Raw genomic sequence first — 22,411 nt, 5'->3', positions numbered from 1 at the left:
GACAAAATGTTCAACAACTAAGTTGTTTGAAAACCAAGGTACGACTGTAGTTGCAAATGTATCAAATCGCAGCCAAAAAAGTTGGAGTTAAAATTTGTGAAGTTGCTAACTTTGTTGTAGTGTATAAATTGGTATGTTAGTTTCAAGGCTAACTCTCTTGGAGCCTCAAAGTGTTGGGAAGTCTCAGTTCACATGACTGGAACTTCAAAAGGAGGTCAATACAGTGGTACCTCGGGTTACATACGCTTCAGGTTACAGACTCCGCTAACCCAGAAATATTACCTCGGGTTAAGAACCTTGCTTCAGGATGAGAACAGAAATTGCGCAGCAGCAGCGCGGCGGTAGCAGGAGGCCCCATTAGCTAGAGTGGTGCTTCAGGTTAAGAACAGTTTCAGGCTAAGAACGGACCTCCGGAATGAATTAAGTACGTAACCAGAGGTGCCACTGTATAGCTTTTGGCTGAGGCCTGTTATGATGATCTCCATATGCTAAAACTGTCCCCCACACCCCATTAATCTGTATTCGCTTTTGGTTTCTAACCTAAAGGGAAATCTTGTATTAATTTCTGTCAGAAGATAACGGATTGCTGTGCATAAAAGCTCTCTTGTTCAGAAATACCTGTCTTTTATAATAGTATAATACTGAATTGCTGGTATTATCACAACTTGCAAAATATTTTGAAATTATTAACAGTACATGAGAGGATAATCATGGTTAAAGGAGTATATTTACTTCTAATTGTGACCAAAAGTAGGACTTGTTCTTTGCAATGTAAATATGTGTTGGTAGAATGACATGTAAAGCAGGAAAAATTGTTTTGCAGGGTTGGCTAGTAGATCTCATCAACAAGTTTGGCACATTGAATGGGTTTCAGATCTTACACGATCGTTTTATGAGCGGATCAGCATTGAATGTTCAGATTATAGCAGCTCTCATCAAGTAAGTCCTTTTTCTATGTATCAACTGAATAACAGTATCCCTTGAGTTAGTTTCTCTCTCTCATCATTGGCTTTACCACAGGAGCGCTGGGGGTGTGTGTGTGTGAGGTTTGATGAAGATCTGATGCCCCAGCTTGTGCAAGCAAGTGAGCATTAAGTCTGAATAATAGATTCAGAAGTCCTCTGGTTTCTTCAGTAGTGCATGAGGATGGATGTGCTGCAGTTTTTATTATTTTTGTGAAGTCTATATACCCTCTAGTGTGAATTATTGTTAGCAGTTCTGAGCTTTTTTGAAAGGGAAGAAGAGGATGAAAACAGTATACTACTTTCTTTGCAAATGCTAACCTAGGCACATTCTGTTTAGCCTGATTGCAAAAAGAGCCAATTTGTTCAAAAATAGATATTTTGTCATTTAGGGTTTGCAGTCTTGGAGCAAAGATTTATAAAACTACCTTAATTACCATACAGATTAGCTTTGAACCTTACACACTTTCAGAGGACCTTAATTTTTCTTCTTTGCTTTGATCTAGCAAGCTCAGCTTTTGGGCAAGTAACCTTAATTAGGAACCATAATGTATGGGAAATTACGGCAATGAGACTGATGAAAGCCAAGGTTTGTTGTGAGGTTTCAGAGTTTCCCCAGTAGCAGTTTGCTGTTGGAATAGAATGCTGGAACTTTGGTGAGCTACGTCTGTTCCTGGTGGAGGACCACCACTCCATTTGAACTTTCTACACCCTGTATTGTTTCTTGTGTGGAAAATTTGGCACATCTGGATTGTAATGAGTTGGGGCAAGAGGATATTACATATACAGTAGAGAGTTGCTTCTGTGTATTTTGCAGAATTGTATGACACCTTAGGAACCTTACCCCCAGTGCTCTTGGAAGAGAGATACACACAAACTCACCCAGAGCCATTTTGCTAGCAGTTCAGCTCTTTGTAGAGAACATTTATCTTGAATAGTATGGAAGTGGTCAAGATATGGGATGAAATTAATGATGTTGAGACACAGCAAGATCTTTTTTCAGTTATTGACGTTCACTGTTTACACTCACAAAGGCCCTTGAAGATGTCATTCTAGCAGGGGCTTCCGGGGCAGAATGGGAGTCCAAGTGGGGAGAGGGGCACTAATTTTCCCACAGTACCCTCTGTCAGTTTGACACTTTGTTACCATAAAACAGGCTTCCTCAAACCCGGCCCTCCAGATGTTTTGAGACTATAGTTCCCATCATCTCTGACCACGGGTCCTGCTAGCTAGGGATCATGGGAGTTGTAGACCAAAAACACCTGGAGGGCTGAGTTTGAGGCAGCCTGCCATAAAGCATTGCTTCAGTGGGTAGAGGGGACATGGTGGCCACCAGGAGGAGCTCCAGTGTTAGTGGTGGTTTGGGGGTATCCAATTCACATATTGCCCCTCAAAAATACCTGGAAACCACAACATTCATCATCTGCTAATGGGATGGCAAAATGTGGGGAGGGATAATATTTTGGCTGGTAATCATTAACTTGCTGGTTTGTAAAATTTTTTTAGTAAATACTGGTTCTCCTTAATACTACTTTAAGCCTTTTATACTATTTTTTCTCTCTCCAGACCATTTGGACAGTGCTATGAGTTTCTAACACTGCATACAGTGAAGAAATACTTCCTTCCAATTATAGAAATGGTTCCACAGTTTTTAGAAAACTTAACTGATGATGAACTGAAAAAAGAAGCCAAGAATGAAGCCAAAAATGATGCTTTGTCAATGATAATCAAATCTCTAAAGAACTTAGCCTCAAGAGTTCCAGGGCAAGAGGAAACTGTAAAAAACCTAGAAATATTTAGATTAAAAATGATACTTAGGTAAGGCCTTTTATTTTATGACTACAGTGTTTTCTATGTTTAGTATCCGATTCTGCTTCTCTTATACATACATTTCTCCACAGGTTGTTGCAAATTTCATCGTTTAATGGAAAAATGAATGCACTAAATGAAGTTAACAAGGTGATATCTAGTGTGTCATATTACACTCATCGGCATGGCAATCCTGAAGAGGAGGAATGGCTTACAGCAGAAAGAATGGCAGTAAGTTCTTTGAATTATATCATTGTATCCGTTCAAAGAATTTGTCTGCCTTTCTTTCCAGGAGATGTTTTCCTTAACTTTGATTTTGATTTTATTATTTTACCTTGTTTTGTTGTCTATGGACACAAAGTAGGTTATGAGATTAAAAACAATAAGACATTAAAATGTAAGTAACAAACAATCAAAATAAAAACATACACTATTTGATAAAACCAAACTCAAAACGACCCACTAAAAAGCTCAGTATATGGTAAAAATTCAAGAACCAAACACTTTGTGTAACAAAACCATTTCCAGCAAGGTATATAAACCAAGGGTGGGGAACCCGTGACCCTTCAAATATAGTTGGACTTCAACTTTCCTCAGCCAGCATGGGAAATGGTCAAGGATTATGGGAACAGCATCTGGAACACCACAAGTGTGAAAAAGTGAAGGATTCCACATCCTTAGGGCAACTACTGAAAAAGCCATGTCATAAATTTAAGACTTCTCTCAGCATGCCCTGTGTACTTTCTACTCTATGTGGGGTTGATAGTGGAAGTTTTAATTTTAATACTGCAACATTATGAGTTTGGGATAGGGAATTTGTGGCCTTCCAGATGTTCTTGGACTCCAGTGTCCCATCAGGCTCCAGCCAGTATGACCAATGATCAGGAGTGGTTGAGAGTTGTAGTCCCACAACATCATGTTATAGCGGCTGGAGATGGTTAGGACGAGGTGCAGAAATGGAAGGGAAGCACTGGGAAAATGAGAAAATGAACAGATATTGTGAGTTGTACTATGGAAGTTGCTCTGTTTGCTTGTTGTTTAACGCAGATAGGTAACCAGGTGTACTCTAACTCCCATCAACTGCAGCCAGCATGGCCAATGGCCAGGGGTTGATGGGAATTGTAGTTCAACATCTGGAGGGCCATAGGTTAGCCACCCCTGGTGTAACAAGCATCTCCCTTTTGACACTTCTGTGAAATGGCTTTTGATGCTTCTGCCAAACAGCTGGTTCTTGGCATTACTTTTGGTATCTGCTTACATGCCTATATAGTATATTGTGCCTTAATAGTGTAAAATGTGGAATTGCCAGTAGATAACATTGCTTATGAATAAGATAAACTCTGGTGGTCAGAGTTGGACCCCCTGTTCCATATTGTTACAAAAATAAGTTTGACTTTCATTTTTTGGGCGTGTTTATAATGTGCTGCTTGCTGTCATCTGAAATTTTCTTTACCTTCTTAAATTTAGGAGTGGATTCAACAGAATAATATCTTATCGATTGTGTTAAGGGATAGTCTACATCAACCTCAGTATGTAGAAAAATTAGAGAAAATTCTTCGTTTTGTCATCAAAGAAAAGGCCCTCACCTTGCAAGACCTTGACAACATTTGGGCTGCACAGGTAGGGACTAAACAACTGTCACCTTGAGTGAGACCAGTTTATTTTGAACTACTTGTCATGCATGAGTTGGAGTTGCTTATATTTTGTGATACAGATGTTAAAGTATAATTTGTCTGTCTGCAAATACCATAGTTTATTATATTATGTTCTTCTGTGGTGGACACAAACTTTTGGTTAGTTAACATATGCTGTGCTACCAAAAGAAGCTAAATGTGGCACAGGAAGCCTGATGAATTATTGGTGTGCTCTTTTTTCTTGGGTCATCAAATTTAAGAAGTTAATCATTGTAGGTTTTGCCTGTTTCCATCAACCCCTGTTTCCATTCCCTATGGCATAAACACATATAACTGAAACAATTGCATATTCTTTGATTTATCCTGCCTTTCCTTTCTCTGTTTTGTGTATGGTAAGCTCCTTGGAGCAGGAATTTATCATCTTGTTGTTCTGTGAAGTGCCATGCACACTGAGAATGCCATATAAATATTATTATTATTAAGTTAAATGGGTCTAGTAGATTGAGCTGACATTGCGGTCATAGTGCTAATTGCCTGCTTTTTCAAACTTGGCTAGTTAAGTTCTATTAATGTTTTGGAACAGGAAGATTTAAGCCTAGTTTTGCTGTTTCTCTAAGTCAGTTGCAATTCTAAAGTGTAAATTAAAAAACCCAATTTTTATTAGCTTAAATGTTCAAAAGCAAATGTGCATTAGAAATATGAAGGAGTATCAACTATTGGCTGTACCTTTCTTTGGGAAATGTAATGATGATCTGTAAACTGATCATCTATCCTCTTTATATAGAGTATCGATTTTGTAAATAAAAAGCCAAAGGGGTTTTAAAGAATAGGAATTGAAAAAGTCAAGAGAGCAAGAGATAAGTGCAGTTTAAAGTCTGAGGTATTATATAAGCTATCTTTTCCAACCTGCCATAGAAAAATGAGAACAGGATGAGAACAGTGCTAGTTTTACAAGACTTGTTCTAAGGTCACTGTAAGTGCAGGTCAATTCCACTTTGTAGGATAACATGTGGCGAAATGGCTGTAATAGAAATTCAGGTCTCAGAAAAATAAAGACAATCCTGTCTTTTGTAGAGATATCAGTAAATGGTGTTAACTCTTTCTTATCAAGGCAGGAAAACATGAAGCCATTGTGAAGAATGTACATGACCTCCTTGCAAAACTGGCCTGGGATTTCTCTCCTGAACAACTTGACCACCTATTTGATTGTTTCAAGGTAAGCATACATATTAATCTGCTGTTATTAATTGGAACAAGGGACAGCCTCAGGGTCAACAGTGGGAGTTCCTGGTAATGAAGGAACTTTACTTTTCCTTTAGTGCTTTACTATCTCTGAACTTGGGGATAGGCTAAGCTCTTCCAGAGTCCTGAGTTTTTTGTACTTCAGCAAATTGGAAGGAGCAAATGTTATGTTTCATCATGTGGAAAAGCAGCCTCTCAGTGCTTAGTGTGCATGTTTTAGTGGGTGGAAGATGAATTTTCAAAGGATGAAGGGGGTCAAGAGACCGTATTTTCTGTCCAGTCCTCTGGGATGTTTTGGCTTATAGTAAAATTGAGGGCTGGTGGGAGAATGCAACAAAGGAAGTCTTTGTTTGAGCAGCAGTTTTGCCATCAACCACCAGGTGGTGCCGAAGTCCTTTAACGACAGCAGATTTATGTGCACACAGATATCCCCTTCACACTCATGACCAATGCTTCTTTTTCACCCTCTCATAATAGTAGAATCCAGGGTCATCCAGCGAAGCTAATGTTGGAAGATTCTAGATGGGCAAAATGAAGTATTATTTCACTTAAGGCATAAAAAACAGAATTCACTCCTAGAAGGTGTAGAGATCACCACCAATTTGGATGATTTTAAAAGAGGAGTAGGCAAATTCATGGAGGATGAGGCCATCAACAGCTGCTAGCCATGGATGCTATGTATGGCATCCATTGTTGCAGACAGTATGCTTTTGAATACCTGTTGCTGGTATTCACAAGTGCAGATTGTGCTCATCTACTGTGTGTGAACTTCCCATAGTCTGTTTGGCCACTTAGAAGTTGATGCTGGTGTCGATGGGACTTTGTCCTGATTCAGTAGGGCAATTCTTAACAATCTTGGGTAACAAAGTAAATTTTGCTTGGCTTCTGCTCTTCTGCTGAAGCAGGGCCATGGATTTCTTTTGAATGGGAGAAGAAGAGGCCTTTCTGTCTGACTTCCTATTATTTCCTATTACTGTGAAATGCAGTCACTGAACAATTAATATTATTACTGATTACAAATCCATTCAAGTGAAGTATTTGAAAATGATCTAAAAATAGCTTAGTTCTTCCATTTTTTGGTAAGCTACTCAGTACTGACATCCTAATTGGTTTTACTGGAAAGAACAGTAGAATTACTATCATATTTTAATTTGCATTATGACAATATAACTTAATTTTAACACTTTTAGTATTTCAATTCACATACCTTTGATTTTCAGGCCACATTAAAATATTCTGGTGGTGTCCCTTTATTTTCTAGGCAAGTTGGACAAATGCAAGCAAAAAGCAGCGTGAAAAGCTGCTTGAGTTAATTCGTCGTCTTGCAGAAGATGATAAAGATGGTGTGATGGCGCACAAAGTACTGAACCTTCTATGGAATTTAGCACATAGTGATGATGTTCCAGTTGATATCATGGACCAGGCTCTCAGTGCCCACATTAAAATCTTAGATTACAGTTGTTCTCAGGTAAATATATGCTGTTTGGTAGTCATTGTCTTTGGGTTGGCTGACATTATGCTTGTGTGTTCCTACCTTTCTCTCTCCTTAACAGCAACTAGTTTGCTGTTAAATATGAAATGGTGACCTTGCTGTTGAATTCTTTCAGACTAGGATTGCATCTCTGGTTTAGAGGGGTTATGAAAATCATAGTTTGGCAGTTCAGATGTAACAAGAAATTGTTTTTGGTGATGGAACTTATTGAAATTAGAGCATGTGATGAAGGGAACTTGTGAACACAAGTTTAATTCATGTATGTCCAATAATCCATAGTCCCATTGGTATTAACACTGGGATTTGATACTATAGTGGCATTAAGGCTGTTGTATTGTTTTCACAAAAATAAAGGAAGAGGGTAGATATCAAAAAGCTCGTTTCAGATGCTACTCCTAACCATAGCTTAGAGCACGGGTGTCAAACACAAGGCCCGTGGGCCGAATCCGGTCTGCCAGACCTCGTCATGTGGCCCGTGTGGCCGCCAGCCTTCACCTTTTATTCTCGCTTTTTTTTTTTTTTTTTTACAAAGAAAGCCGCCTCTTCAGCGCATGCGTGGCATCCTACAAGCCAGAGAACACCTGCCCTCTAGCGGTGCCGGCCGTTCTACACAGGAAACCTCCACTTTACAGATACAACCAGCCCTTTGAGGGTGACCAAACTGCTGATTCGGCCCCCGATGAATTTGAGTTTGACACCCCTGGCTTAGAGGATTATGAGCAAGCTGTGGGCTGGCATATGTTCTCCCTCCCTTTCAGCTTCACTTTGTCTTCCTCCCTTTTGATTAGTGTTAACGAGAGCTTGCCATGGTGTCCATATTATTTATGTATTGAATTTGTACCCAGCCCTACTCTCAAAAGGATACCAGGGCAGCAGACACCAAAGGGATAAAAACAAATGATATTAGATGTTGCAGGGGAGGGTTGGTCATTGTCCTGTTGTGCTGTGTATGTGATGAAGGGAGACCCATATTGGGCTGAAGGTGCCCTCCTTTGCTTCTACCTGTGCTATTTTGAGTTTGTTGGTTAACTTCTCTAGTAGGCTGTTTTCTAACCTAATGATTCAGTTCCAAAGTATTTAAAACAGGGAGCCAGAAATGGATAAACCACTTTAAAAATACTTAATTGTTGCAAGCTAAAATAAAAATATTTGTTTTTTAAGGATCGAGATACACAAAAAATACAATGGATAGATCGTTTTATAGAAGAGCTTCGCACAAATGATAAATGGGTCATTCCTGCATTGAAACAAATTAGGGAAATTTGTAGTTTGTTTGGTGAAGCACCACAAAACTTGAGGTGAGACTTTAATATAAACTTTTCATTTCTTTAATGTGTTGGGCTAGAAAAGGGTACACAGTTCACAGTTAGTATTGCTGAAATATAATGGGAAATGTTAATACATTTGAGATGGTTGCTGATGACCCAGATGGATGGGTTGGGTAACTTTTCTAATCATGTGACGGAGGCAGGAGAGCAAAGAACTCTGGGAGGCAAGCTCAGTCTCCTCAATTTTCTCTCTCCTGTCTGATGATCAGATTATTTCCCCCTGGTTCTCACTGGTCATTCCTTTCAGTTAAATTGGCTTATGGCATTCGTAAAGCTGAAGCCTATAGAAGCCAGAAAATTGGGAGTAACTCACTCCATTGTCTGAAGATGGAACTTGTTTCACACTGAATGCTGAAGACAAGAACTCATGTCTTTGCTGTTACCTTGGGGTGAGGGCACTGTTGCCCAATCACAATTATACTAAAATACTGGATTTTTTTCAGTGTTTTCTGTGGGAAGCTCTTGTCTTGGGGTAGGGGGAATAAAGACTTAAAGGGCAATCAGAAGCTTGGCAGTCTGCATGAGTATGTCAATGCTGTGATTGAGAGAAGTTGAGATACAGAATTCTAATGCATTCATTGAAAATAAAAGAGACAGAACTGGGGAGAACTAATTGGTCTGCTCAAGTCCCCGAACCCCTCTAATATCTAAGGGGATTAGGAGCTTTGGGAGGGAGTGTGCATAGTTTTGCAATATGGTAGCCATTTGGAATGGATTGTTTGAAACTCTCAGTAACAGGACTTGTAACACTTTGATGTGTGTTTAAACTGCAGTCAAACTCAGCGAAGCCCCCATGTGTTTTATCGCCATGACTTAATCAATCAACTTCAGCACAATCATGCTCTAGTAACTTTAGTTGCAGAAAATCTTTCAGCGTATATGGAAAGCATGAGACAGTATGCTAAAGGTGAGTTAAATTTAATTTTGTCTAGAACTACATTATGAGATATATTGCTATTTATTTCCTCCTTATATGCTGAAGGAAGTGGGAAAGTCACTTTCCGCCTAGATTCTACTTTAGGTATTTTTCCAGACCCAACTGTACATATTTAAGCAAATAATTTGTTGATGGAGGTGGGGAGGGGCAGAATAATTTTATTGGCAAAGCTGCCAGTTTTGTGTACATTTGTGTGTTTTTACAATAGCTATAAAATGTGCTGTGATTGAAATTTATATCTCCCACATTTTGCTTAACTACTTCTGGAAAAGTTAATTTCAACATTTGCTGCAAATATGGTATCTAGTATTGTGTACTTTCTGATAATTTTCCAAAGTAATTTTGTTGTCGGAATGTAAACTTTGCATATACCTTTCAAATAGAAAAGTCATCACTAATATTAAATACTCTTTTAATAGATAAGACTGGATAAGAAACTTAAAAATGTATGCAGTCCTAAGCACTTTCTTGGCCATAATGGGACGTCCTTTAGAGAAAAATTGAAAAGGTTTTGCTGTTGGATTTAAAAAAAAAAATGTATTATAATATTTTGTATTAAATTTTCAGAGCATGGAGAATACGATCCACAAACTGTAAGACCTGGGAGTAGATACAGTCATGTGCAAGAAGTCCAAGAACGTCTGAACTTCCTACGGTTGGTTTTAGTGATACTTGCTTTACATTGGGTGTAAAAGTAGCAATCTATGCTGTTCAAAAAAGCAAAAAAATGAATGCCCTTTTTTGCTGTTGAGAACAGCTGATCTACAAAATGATATTTGTCTTGTGGCTGAATCTATTTCTAGACAAGGTCGCAGTAAGCACATGGCTAGAAACAAGTTCCTGCTGCATGCTCTTTAGTTCCAGGTCTTACCAGCTAGAATGCACAATCCCTTTATTTGTCTCATTCCCATGTCACAGATGAAGACTCACTGGCTGCTTTCATTTATCCACATACCAGCTCTCTATTGCTCCTAGCGCAAGCACTGATGGTCTTTATTCTAACTAGTTGAGCTACTGCTTAATTGCTCTGCTGCCCCCAGAAGAATAGGGGCAGAGAGTGTACTGGTACACTTTTTAGTCTGATATAGCTGATGCAGACATATCCCTTGTTTTATCAAAACATGTTTGAAGGAGGAGGTTTTCTGATGGTAGGACAGCAATGATATGTGATAACACTAGAAACCTTTCCGTATACAAGGGATTAGAAAGAGGCATGCAGTACTTCGGTCAAGGAAAGAGATGACTCATGTGCAAGTTCTAATGTTCTTATGGTTTGAAAATATAGAGAATGAATATTTCTAGCCGGGTGGCCATTCCACAGACAAGGTTCCTCACTTAAGTTTACTCTGACATCCCTATACTTACTGCTCACACACACACACACACACACACACACACACCCCAACCACTTGGCTAAAAGAATAAAGCCTTGAATATTAGGTGAGATAAGCCCAGAATAATCTACAGTGGTGCCTCGCAAGACAAAATTAATTCGTTCCGCGAGCTGCTTCGTCTTGCGATTTTTTCGTCTTGCGGAGCGCGGATTCCCCGGGTATTAACGGCTTTAAGAAAAAGGAAGCAAACCCGCAAGACGTTTTCGTCTTGCGAAGCAAGCCCATAGGGAAATTCATCTTGTGAAGCAACTCAAGAAACGAAAAACCCTTTCGTCTTGCGCGTTTTTCGTCTAGCGAGGCATTCGTCTTGCGGGGCACCACTGTACTAAGATCAGAGCACACGTATTCTTAACTATGATGGTGGATGTTTTATTTAACACTTCTGAAGAAGATACAGTTGTAATCAAAAGCATAACAAAGTATTTTCCCCCTAAATATTCGCAATAGATAACACCATGAGAGGAATGGTAAACGTTCTGATTATGGCTGATACTACTCATGTTCCTTCTAGGTGTGAAACGTATCAGTTGGGATTCATGGGGGGAAGATACCTTTATTTATCCATGTGTGACCACTGGATAGAAGAATTGTTCTTTGGACACAGTAGTTAGGCTCTGTGTGAAATTCGCACAATTTTCTCTATGCAATTTGTAGACAGTTTTCTCTTCTGCTCTATTCTGCTTTGGATAGTTATTGAAGCATTTTTCTGCTTATAGTACTGAGACAGATGCATCTACGGGAAATCAATAGCTGGGATTTTTTTGTAGGACTGAAGGATGTTCAATGAAATTGAACCTGCCAACTAGTCCAAAAAAGCACATAATACCTATTTATCTAGGCTGCTTGGCATGATACAAAGGCAATCTGTTTGCTTAACTCAAATTTTCTTTTATAGTTGGGATTCTAACATCTTTTACCTGCTTACACATGTCAGTATGTGACTGACATTTGTGTACAGAGTAGTTGTGTGAAATGTCAAGTTTATAATATGCATATTATTTAATCCGGATACCGTATTTTTCGCTCCATAGGGCACACCGGACCATAGGGCGCACTTAGGGGTTTTTTTTGGGGGGGGGGAATAAAGAAAATTCCCGCAGCACTCCAAAGGCTTGCGGATAGCTTCCTGAAGCCTGCATTCGCTCCATAGGACGCACACACATTTCCCCTTCATTTTTTGAGGGGAAAAAGTGCGCCCTATAGAGCGAAAAATACGGTAGATTGATCTCTTTTCTGTGATTGAGGAATATTCCAGAATGTATGAATACATTGGAGAACAGTTGAAAACAGCATCAGCTACTGAGTTTTAAGTGTTAATTCATAGAATTAGAGCGACATTTCTAATTTTAATGACTTCTTGTTTCTCTCTGTTTCATGCTAGATTTTTACTGAAGGATGGTCAACTATGGCTCTGTGCTCCTCAGGCAAAACAAATATGGAAATGTTTAGCTGAAAATGCAGTCTACCTGTGTGATCGTGAAGCCTGTTTTAAATGGTATTCTAAACTCATGGGAGATGAACCGGATTTAGACCCTGACATAAATAAAGACTTCTTTGAAAACAATGTTCTTCAGTTGGACCCTTCACTCTTAACAGAAAATGGAATGAAATGTTTTGAACGTTTCTTCAAAGCTGTGAACTGTCGAGAAGGGAAGCTAGTTGCAAAGAGACGAGCCTATATGATGGATGACTTGGAGTTAATAGGATTGGATTACCTTTGGAGGGTAAGTGTAAAAGTACATCTAACTTATTCAAGTTGTAGTTTATAGTAATTTGACAAAAAAGTTGGTTTGTATGGTTAGGCCAATAAAATAAAAGTTCTGCAACTGTTATTACATGTGAGTTCTACTCTGTACTCCAGCTACACATTGCCTATTTTGATACGCTGTGATTTGTACAAAGTGCAAAATCAGCACATGGCTTGGTGAAAAACTCATTTGATGTTGAATATGAGGTTGCCACAGATATTTATTCTTTCTAGTGCTGCTGCAGAAGTCTGCTATGTCCATGCAGCTACACAATGCTTCCTGAAGTCATCATTATATATGTGGAGTATCAGGTTGCAACTGTGGCTTTGGCAGTTCGTTGCTGTCACACTGTAAAAGAAGCGCTCTCTCTGTAGGAATGGCAATCAGTGTCAGTAAAGCTGCCAATTATGTAGTTTGCTCTCATTTTCTTCCTCTGTTCAATTAGTCCAGCTGTCTCACTACCCAAACTGGCAGAAGTAGTCTTGGGTGTAGGGTTGGAAAATTCCCAGACTTGGTGATTTCAAAATCCATGCTGACTTGGGACATTATGGCTGCCATGGCAACCAAGGGGCTGCCTCAGTACAGAATTGACCTGACAAATAACAGGACATAGCCTTGATCTTTTATTTACAAAAGGATGACTGGTAGATGGATTGGTGTTGTAGGATGGGGTAGGGGGTATGTTTGCATTACCCTGTTATGGAGCAACCATTTGACTTTAGCCTGCAGGAGTGGAGTACTTAATCAGCAGGTTTGCCCCTGGACTTGGGGGATTTTCCATTTGGTATTATCTAGTGCTCCTGCCAAGTCCCTGGTCTCACAATGGAAAGTGTCATTGACACAAACACTTCTATTTGTCCTTTGGTGCTATGGATCCCAATGGTGCCCTGGTTTTCAAGGGAACTCCAGGGACTATAGCGAGTTTTATAAATGAAAAATGACTGAGCACAGGTGAAAGCACATAATAGTAGCTACTGTATGCTGGTGATGGAAGCTAAGAAAGCTTGCTTCTGTGCCACTATTGCATCCTCAAGTAGCCATCCTGAGGGGTGAATGGGCTGTTGAAATCTAGTCCTAAGGTACAGTTCTTGGAGATGTGCTTTGACAATGCTGCAAGGCACTTGCAGGGTATGGTTGCTCATATTTGTGCAGAACTTGGTATCACTGTTAATATAGTTCCAGAGGAGGTGTCCAGAAAACATTGATGATACCCAGCTTAATTTCTCTGTAACATCCAGCTCAATTTCTCTGTAAAATTGGAATTTGAAGAAGCCTTACAAGCCCTGGACTGGTGCCTGCACTTGGTGGTGCGTTTATGGCTCTGAATCCTGGCGATACAGAGGTGCTGTGAATGAGCAATTTCCTAGCCTGGATAATTGGCCAATTGCCTGCTTTGGATGGGTTGTATCCTCCTGAAGGAGCAGGTTCTTAATGTGGGGATGCTGCTGGACCCATCTCTGTCACTAGAAGCCTAGGTGACCTCTGGAGCTAGGAGTGCAGTACACCAGCTTCAGTTGGAAAGATAGCCCAACCATTGCAGCCCAACCACTGTCATCCATATGTTGGTAACCTCCAGATTGGATTTCTGCAATGCATTCTATTTGGGGCTGCCCTTGAGACTGACCCAGTAACCGCAGCTATGCGGCAGCTGGACTGCTCAATGTGGTGGAATATCATTATATGACACCACTGCTGAAAGAATTGCACAGGCTGCCAGTAAGCTACCAGACTAGGTTCCAGGTGCTGGTATTGGTGTACAAATCTCATATCCACTATGGACCAGGGTATCTAAAAGATCACCTCATCTCCTACATACCCATTCTGCAGGAGAGAGCATCCTGCCAGGAGGTCTGTTCCACACAATGTAAAAATTGGGCCACCTACACTTTGGAAACCTTCACATTGCATATCAGACAGGCACATTCTCCATTATCATTCCAGCACTTTCCAAATACATTCCTTTTTTTCTACAAACCTTCTAAAATCTTTATCCCAGTTGGTATTTATTTTGTATTTGAATTGATTTTATGTAGGTGCTACTGTTTTAAGTTTGTTATTTATAGTTGTCATTTAAATTTGTTTGTATATATACAGTTGTTTTGTTTTTATATATGTTCTATTGTAAATCACAATTGCTGGTCAAGTAAACCTCTAAGTGTTCAGAGCTGGCACTGCTCAATCTTTTAATGGGAGGCAACACTAATTTACAGTTAAAACCCCCGATAAGTTATTTTTTACTATTGGCCAGGCTTGTAATGAGATACTGGAAGAACTTGGAGGGCATTTCTTTGACAGACTGGTACAATAATGTATGACAAATAGCATTTGGGGGAAAATAGACTAATAAAATAAAATTGGCACAAGGTTTGAACCATAAAATTATTTTGCAACTGATTGGTACAGCTTTGTTATATATGTGGCTAAAACTGAAAACATCAGACTCCCTTCACGTTATAAAACTTTTTGATTGACATAAATTGTATATTGCTTTCTATATAAATGGTTGTCTGGGATAGGGCTTATTACGTTCTTTGGATGTTATTTCTGATGTATTGCTTTAACTTCATCTCATGGGCTAGGGTGGGAAAATTTATTTTATGTGTGTATGATGTTGTCATATGTTAGACGAATCTAATGACTTTTTAAAAAATTGTAAATCACTTTGGGATGCCTTATGGAAATTAGTTCATAAATGAAATAATATTACTGTGTGTTGTATCAAAGCCAAGAATGGGTCATAAGACCATTTGCAGTAGATTTTATATACATATTTTTGTCAAGATTGCACTTAGAGATTTTATTCTCATAGGCCATAATACTTAAGTTAAAGTGGTATATGCTTTATATTTCTGCCTTAGGTTGTAATTCAAGGAAGTGATGACATTGCCAGTCGAGCAATAGATCTACTAAAGGAAATCTATACCAATCTTGGTCCGAGATTGCAAGTAAATCAGGTAAAATTATGAAAAAAAACTGTTTTTAAAAAATAGGTAGCATTTACCATTTTCATTGATGAAAGTCTCCTTCCTTAGTATGCTTTGCTTGAGGACTATTTTACAAAAGTAAATCTTTGAGAACATACATTTCTTCTTTAGCTGGCTCTTCATTCAAATAGGAATTCATACTAACTAATGGCTTTTAAGTTGTTAATTGCCATGTATTTTCATCATTCCAAAAATTCTGTTGGCACACTGAAGCCTGTTAAAAATACTAGTGTTGCTGGAATCTTCTGCTTAGGAGTGTCATCCATGTAAATTACAGATGTAGGATTAGTTTCTCTCTCTTGTGACCTTTTATATTGTTTTGTTGAGATATAGCTATCTCTTGGCATTTCTGTAGGTAGTAATCCATGAAGACTTCATTCAGTCCTGCTTTGATCGTTTGAAAGCATCCTATGATACTTTGTGTGTTTTGGATGGCGATAAAGACAGTATTAATTGTGCAAGGCAAGAAGCGATAAGAATGGTGCGAGTGTTGACCGTTTTAAGAGAATATATAAATGAATGTGACAGTGATTACCATGAAGAGCGAACAATTCTACCAATGTCAAGGTTTGTGGAAATTTCAAAACTCTGGTGAATTAGGATGCAATATTAAGTAATTTTCCAAGTAATTGTGGTGTTAGGATTCTGCTATGCATCTCATATTGTGTAAAAACTTTTAAATAACATAGCCTGTGTAATATATTAGTACAGTATATTTGTAGAATCATAAATCTTATATTTCTGATTTCTTTGCCACATACATAAAGGCAAAAGATAATCCATTCATTATATGCTGTAGATAACCTTTTCAGATTTATTCCCCTTTAGTCTAGCAAACAAGTAGAAGAATTATTAAAAAGTAAGCAAAATTTTCTGAATTCCAGTTTTATTGGAGTGTTGTAATCTTTTGAAAATAAAATAAAACTTAACAAGTAAAGTCAACTATGTCAGCAAAATACCGCTATTGGAACAATTATTAGGTATTGTTCTAATGTGACATTTTGGCTGGCCTATTAAAGGCATTGCCCCAATATAAATTTAGTTCTATAATTTTCCCTGGCAGTAGTAAACGCTTTTAAAGACTTTTGATTGTTTAAAGTGGTATTATCTTTATCTTTGTTCTCAGAGCTTTTCGTGGTAAACACATCTCTCTGGTAGTTCGTTTTCCAAATCAAGGCCGGCAAGTGGAAGACTTGGATGTTTGGTCCCATACAAATGACACGATTGGTTCAGTTAGACGTTGCATTCTCAATCGTATTAAAGCCAACAGTGCACATACAAAAGTAGAATTATTTATTGGAGGCGAGCTAGTAGATCCAGCAGATGATAGAAAATTAATTGGACAATTAAATCTCAAAGATAAAACAGTAAGTACTGTAAATATCATATATTGATCTTACTTATTTTTGAATGTTCTCTTTTGAAAGGTAAATGAATGCATAAATATAATTTGAAATAATGGCATGCTTTGTGAGTAGCTATAGTATTAACAGTTTAATATATTCAGTCAAGTTTGCTATTAGAAAGATAACCATTTTAACAATTTTGTACAATCTCTCCATTTTATCACTTTCTATTACTCCCCACCCCCCAGCTAATTACAGCCAAGCTTACACAGATAAGTTCCAATATGCCTTCAAGCCCTGATAGCTCATCTGATTCATCGACTGGTTCTCCAGGCAACCATGGCAATCACTATAGTGATGGTCCAAACCCAGAAGTTGAAAGTTGCTTGCCTGGAGTTGTAAGTAAAGAACAGACACACACTCAAAATTATAGACTGAATTTTATTATCTGATATTAGGAGCTGGTATCTCATGACAGGTTTTTACTTTTATTTTAGATCATGTCACTGCATCCTAGATATATCTCGTTTCTTTGGCAAGTTGCAGACCTAGGCTGTAGCCTAAATATGCCACCTCTTAGAGATGGTGCACGGATCCTTATGAAATTGATGCCACCAGGTAAAATTTATTTTCAGTGTATTTTCTATTTATAGAAAGTGAAATGTAGAGCATCTTAGAAGCTACCTGTACAAAACAATCAAACTGCATGTTTAACTATCCAAGTTCAAAATCAGTGTGGGGATTCATCTGTGTGAGTGTTTAAAAGCAGTGCACACACACTGTTGCCCTTTCTACTCCAGAAAGTTCAAAAGCGAGTATCAAGCTGCTTTTCCTCAAACTGTTTTTGGGGTTCTTTGAAGACACATGCTGAAAGAGGTGGTCATGGAAAATTTCTGGTGCATGCTATTTCTCCAGTTTGCAGCATTTGTCTTGGGACTGAAGCAAAATGTGATTTTCAAAGAAAAAAAGACAAACATTCTCCATGTTCTTCAGTGCTATCTCTTCCTTTGCAGTTTCAATGTATTACACTTTCCAAAATGCTTCAGAAATCTATATTGTATTCTCTGTGAGAAGAAACATCTTTAAATTGTGCTTTTATTCCAGATAACACTACTGTAGAAAAACTAAGAGCTATTTGTTTAGACCATGCAAAACTCGGAGACAGCAGCCTTAGTCCATCCCTTGATTCTCTTTTCTTCGGCCCTTCTGCATCACAAGTGCTATATCTTACAGAGGTTTGTAATATCTCATTTTTAATATTTTGATACTTGAAATTTTCCTTCTAGTATTATTTTTACACTGAATTCAGGGATCACACCCAAATTGCAGAGTACAGTGGTACTCTGTCGTAACTAGAGCGGCGCTTCTGCACAGAGCGAAATAGAGCATTTCTGCGTATGCACCTGCGGTGAAACCTGGATGTATACACTTCTGGGTTTGCCGCGTTCTCAAGCCGAAAAGACACAACATGAACCTAACGCAACACAAGGTGTGACTGTACTGCAAGGCCTTCCCATAGGACTGGATTGTGGGGAAGGTTGCTCATGGAGAAAAGAGCTTCATCACAAAATGTAAAGGAAACAAATATGCAAAAACCATCCTCTCATCTTGCATTTCAGTATACTTAGTTTAAAAGTTTGCTGAATTATTTTTCCTGTTTTCTTTCTCCCACTTCTTTCCCCCTTGCAGGTAGTTTATGCCTTGTTAATGCCTGCCAATTTACCTCTGGGAGAAGATGCCACTGACTTCCAGTACAACTTCTTAAAAAGTGGTGGCTTACCTCTTGTGCTGAGTATGCTGACCAGAAATAACTTCCTGCCAAATGCAGATATGGAAACAAGAAGGGGTGCCTACCTAAATGCTCTAAAAATAGCAAAACTATTGCTAACTGCAATTGGCTATGGCCATGTGAGAGCTGTGGCGGAAGCTTGTCAGCCAGTTGTAGAGGGCACAAGCCCAATGTCACAGGTAATGTTAACTTTGTTCTTAAAACAAAATTGTGAATGCTTTATTGTGATCTGATAACCAGTAAATATTTAAAGTCTGATATTGACTAGTATTGCTTAATTTGTAAATGGCTGTGGAAATATATTTTTTCTCCACCATGTTAAACTTTTACAGTTGAAGATAGTAATGTTCTTTCTTTAAAATATTGAAAATAAATTGTTCCAGATCAACCAAGCAACTCATGATCAAGCAGTGGTGTTGCAAACTGCTCTACAGAACATTCCCAACCCAACCTCAGAGTGCATGCTAAGAAATGTAGCAATACGCCTTGCACAGCAAATATCTGATGAGGTTAGTATAATTTTCGCTATTCCCCCAGTTCCTGATTTAGGCTTAAGGCGGTGACTTGGGGGGGAGTGGGAGAGGAGAATCTGTACTTTCCTCAGCAGTTGCTTATATATCCTTAATGGAAGCCTGTCTCTAGTGTCCAAAATAGAAGGAGCTTCCTTGGTGGCATATGGTCACACCTTAATGCTTCCTGGTTCTGTAGTTGCTGATTTGTATCCCTGTGCCAGGATACTGTCCCTTTCGAGAGGAGCACATACTTTACATTCAGAAATCTCAGTGCCGTTTTAAAAATATATGGTAGTAGGTAATGAGAGAGACTTTGGCTAGAGACCCTGGAGAACCACTTCCCAAGTTGACAGTACAGGGCCACGTGGACTTGGTATGAGCTTCATCCTCAAGTGCAAGAATGCAGGCTCTCGTGGATTCAGATTTGTGGGAAATGTATTAAGCGTTTGCTTTTTTTACTCTTGCTCTCTATGCTTCTTTCTCCCTGTCTGAAGGAAAAACATTTGGAACAGTTATATTTGATGCTATCTTTCTATTTTTAGGCTTCAAAATATATCCCTGATATTTGTGTTATTAGAGCAGTGCAGAAAATAGTTTGGGCTTCAGGATGTGGATCAGTACAGCTGGTATTCAGTTCAAATGAGGATATTAGTAAAATTTATGAGAAGGTAAGAAATCCTAAGCAACCTTTTCTCTCAAACTGATCGTTGATAAGGGCTATCCTAGGAAATTCAGACTTCAAGTGGCCTGTTTAGAAATTGTAAACATTTTTATATGATTTTAAATAATTTTCATCTAATAAATTTCCGAGTTAAATCATTGATAGTTACTTTGCTGGCACTTTTGTTGAGAAAATGCCTTTATAGCTTTTAAGAAAGCACTTCAGTGTTACCTCATTGAAGCATAACTTTGTAGCAGTCTCAGTGCCTTTTTACAGTCTCATGTGGATGGAAAATTCTTGGGTTGGGGCAACTGACTAAAATGATTTAAACAGTTCTAATTTTGGTTTCTCTGTTTTGTTTTTTTTCGGGTTGGTGTTGGCAGTTATTTTAATTTGGGTCTTCTTCTTCGTCTTCATTTCTATTGATTTATTGGTTTGTTTGTTGCTTTTATAGGATATTTTTGTGTGGTTTTTTCATTTTTGATGTTTTGTTACATTTTTATATATGTTGTAAGCTGCCCAGAGTGGCTGGGGAAACCCAGCCAGATGGGCGGGATATAAATTTAAAAAATATTTTTTATTTATTACTATATTCCCCCTGACTTTTCACTAATGCCTTTCCCCTTTCGCATAATTTCAGCATTGTGTCAAAATTCATGTTTGTATGTGTGGCTATAAATAAGATATCAGACCACATTATTATAATTATTAATTCCTGTTTCAGTTGTAGGCCTTACTCAGGCTGTAGGTTGTAGTAAGTAGATGTTTGTCCTCAGTATTGGTTTGTATCTGAAGGGAACAGTTAAGAAAATCATTAGTTCTTCTTCCATTCCTATTTTATGCTACTTATTTCTGATTAATTTTACAGACAAATGCAGGCAATGAACCAGATGCAGAAGATGAACAAGTTTGCTGTGAAGCACTCGAAGTGATGACCCTTTGTTTTGCCTTGATTCCAACAGCGCTGGATGCACTTAGCAAAGAAAAAGCTTGGCAGACATTTATCATTGACTTGTTGTTGCACTGTCACAGCAAGTAAGTGGTTTTTTTCATCTCACAGTTGCTGAATCCAGGTGGCAGCAGGTGACTATAGATGCCCAATTCAAAGTACACTTGCTGGGCTGTGATTTCATTTGTATATCTCTAGATCATAATGGCTATCACTATAACTGTGGTATGGTGAAGAGGCAAAAGCCCTTCTGTACAAGCAAATGTGATTGCACAGAGCTTTCACTGATAGGACTGGTTAGGTCAATCCTGCCTAATGGATCCGGATTTTCAGCTAGAAGCCAGAGGAGAGCAGCAACAATCATGATGTCATAAACACTCAACATTTCAGATGAAGTTTGCCCACAACTGGCTATGTCTTATCTCTTAAAGAACGATTCTCAAATATCTATATTTGTCATTCCCCAAAACATTACAGATGTGGTGGACATCCTTGATTCTAAACTATCAAAACCAATTTGTGGGCTATCATAGATTCCACATTTAACATTCATCAGAAAGGACAGGTGATCTCCTGTCCTTTATGGATCTGATGTTCAGGCTCTTGTTTTTGTTTTCTGTCAACTAAATAACTTATAAGTGCCATTGCATTTGGTCCTTTTTGGTTCAAGTGCCTTCACAAAACACAGCTTCGCTTGTCACCCTCCTACACCTGCAAGTCTGCATGCCCACTGCTACTTGGAAGACCCGCATCTCCAGTGGTCTTTTTGGAATCTGACAGCACCTTCTTAATGTACATTTCAAATTAAATTCCTCTTCCCTGAATCCTAGGAACTGGGAAAGCAATGACACTCCTGATGAACATGCAGGGAAACTGTCCAGCAAATCTCAAATAAGATTTGTCTTGTTTACAAAGTATCTGTATTAATTTGATTTTTTTCTGCTTAATTATTTTTCAGAACTGTTCGTCAGATGGCACAGGAACAGTTCTTCCTAATGGCTACCAGATGTTGTATGGGACAGAGACCTCTACTTTTCTTTATAACTCTGTTGTTCACTGTTTTAGGGGTAAGGCATTAACTCCACATTGTTACTTACACTAATGTCTATAAGAACTTCCTGCAATAGATTTTTATAGATGCTTTCCAATAGCTTAGTGCAGTTAACAAATAATACTTGAAATTCAGAAATTAAGATAGTATTATGTATTGCATTTGCTTTTCCTTTTGAGCCCCACATTCAGTGTTACGAGCCTCGAGCATTTTATCACTGATACCAGTGTCATGATTAATTCTACAATCAACTGGAGCTGTTCCTAGGTCCACAAATCGGTATACACATGAAAACATTCAAGGTGGTTTGAATTTGAGCCCTTTGAGTTGCAGCCAATTGATGTAGAAAGAAGGTTGCTTTCGCAGTAGGGCATTTCCCCCCTCTGTGCCCCCAAAAGTCCCTCTTGGGGGTTGGTGGACCTTCATGAAAGGTCTGGAGTGTGTTGGTGGGGCACAGTGAGAGGCGGAATTGCTGAAACTTGGGTTGAGGCAGCTAACATTAATCTTGCTTTTGGATGCAACCCATTGGTTTTGGTTATTTAAATCTCCAATTACATTTATAATCTCCTACAT

At 38.6% G+C, this 22,411-nt stretch overlaps 1 protein-coding gene across 1 annotated transcript in view; it reads left to right on the top strand.

The window, feature by feature from the left end:
- The window catches only part of USP9X (ubiquitin specific peptidase 9 X-linked), a 71,702-nt gene that overhangs the window by 28,118 nt on the left and 21,173 nt on the right, over positions 1 to 22,411 (top strand). The window contains exons 7-27 of the mRNA XM_079974476.1: positions 824 to 939; positions 2,529 to 2,780; positions 2,864 to 3,002; positions 4,239 to 4,391; positions 5,517 to 5,621; positions 6,909 to 7,115; positions 8,301 to 8,437; positions 9,241 to 9,374; positions 9,972 to 10,059; positions 12,180 to 12,522; positions 15,405 to 15,500; positions 15,886 to 16,097; positions 16,657 to 16,897; positions 17,125 to 17,274; positions 17,374 to 17,494; positions 17,981 to 18,111; positions 18,566 to 18,844; positions 19,049 to 19,174; positions 19,720 to 19,845; positions 20,707 to 20,873; positions 21,746 to 21,854. Coding sequence (XP_079830602.1) covers positions 824 to 939; positions 2,529 to 2,780; positions 2,864 to 3,002; positions 4,239 to 4,391; positions 5,517 to 5,621; positions 6,909 to 7,115; positions 8,301 to 8,437; positions 9,241 to 9,374; positions 9,972 to 10,059; positions 12,180 to 12,522; positions 15,405 to 15,500; positions 15,886 to 16,097; positions 16,657 to 16,897; positions 17,125 to 17,274; positions 17,374 to 17,494; positions 17,981 to 18,111; positions 18,566 to 18,844; positions 19,049 to 19,174; positions 19,720 to 19,845; positions 20,707 to 20,873; positions 21,746 to 21,854 — 3,432 coding nt within the window. The remainder of the gene's footprint in view (positions 1 to 823; positions 940 to 2,528; positions 2,781 to 2,863; positions 3,003 to 4,238; positions 4,392 to 5,516; positions 5,622 to 6,908; positions 7,116 to 8,300; positions 8,438 to 9,240; positions 9,375 to 9,971; positions 10,060 to 12,179; positions 12,523 to 15,404; positions 15,501 to 15,885; positions 16,098 to 16,656; positions 16,898 to 17,124; positions 17,275 to 17,373; positions 17,495 to 17,980; positions 18,112 to 18,565; positions 18,845 to 19,048; positions 19,175 to 19,719; positions 19,846 to 20,706; positions 20,874 to 21,745; positions 21,855 to 22,411) is intronic.

Source organism: Podarcis cretensis (genome assembly GCF_951804945.1).
Source record: "Podarcis cretensis genome assembly, chromosome: 4".
Lineage (NCBI taxonomy): Eukaryota > Metazoa > Chordata > Lepidosauria > Squamata > Lacertidae > Podarcis > Podarcis cretensis.
The sequence above is the reverse complement of the archived record's forward strand: the minus strand, read 5'-3'. Positions and strand labels throughout refer to the sequence as shown.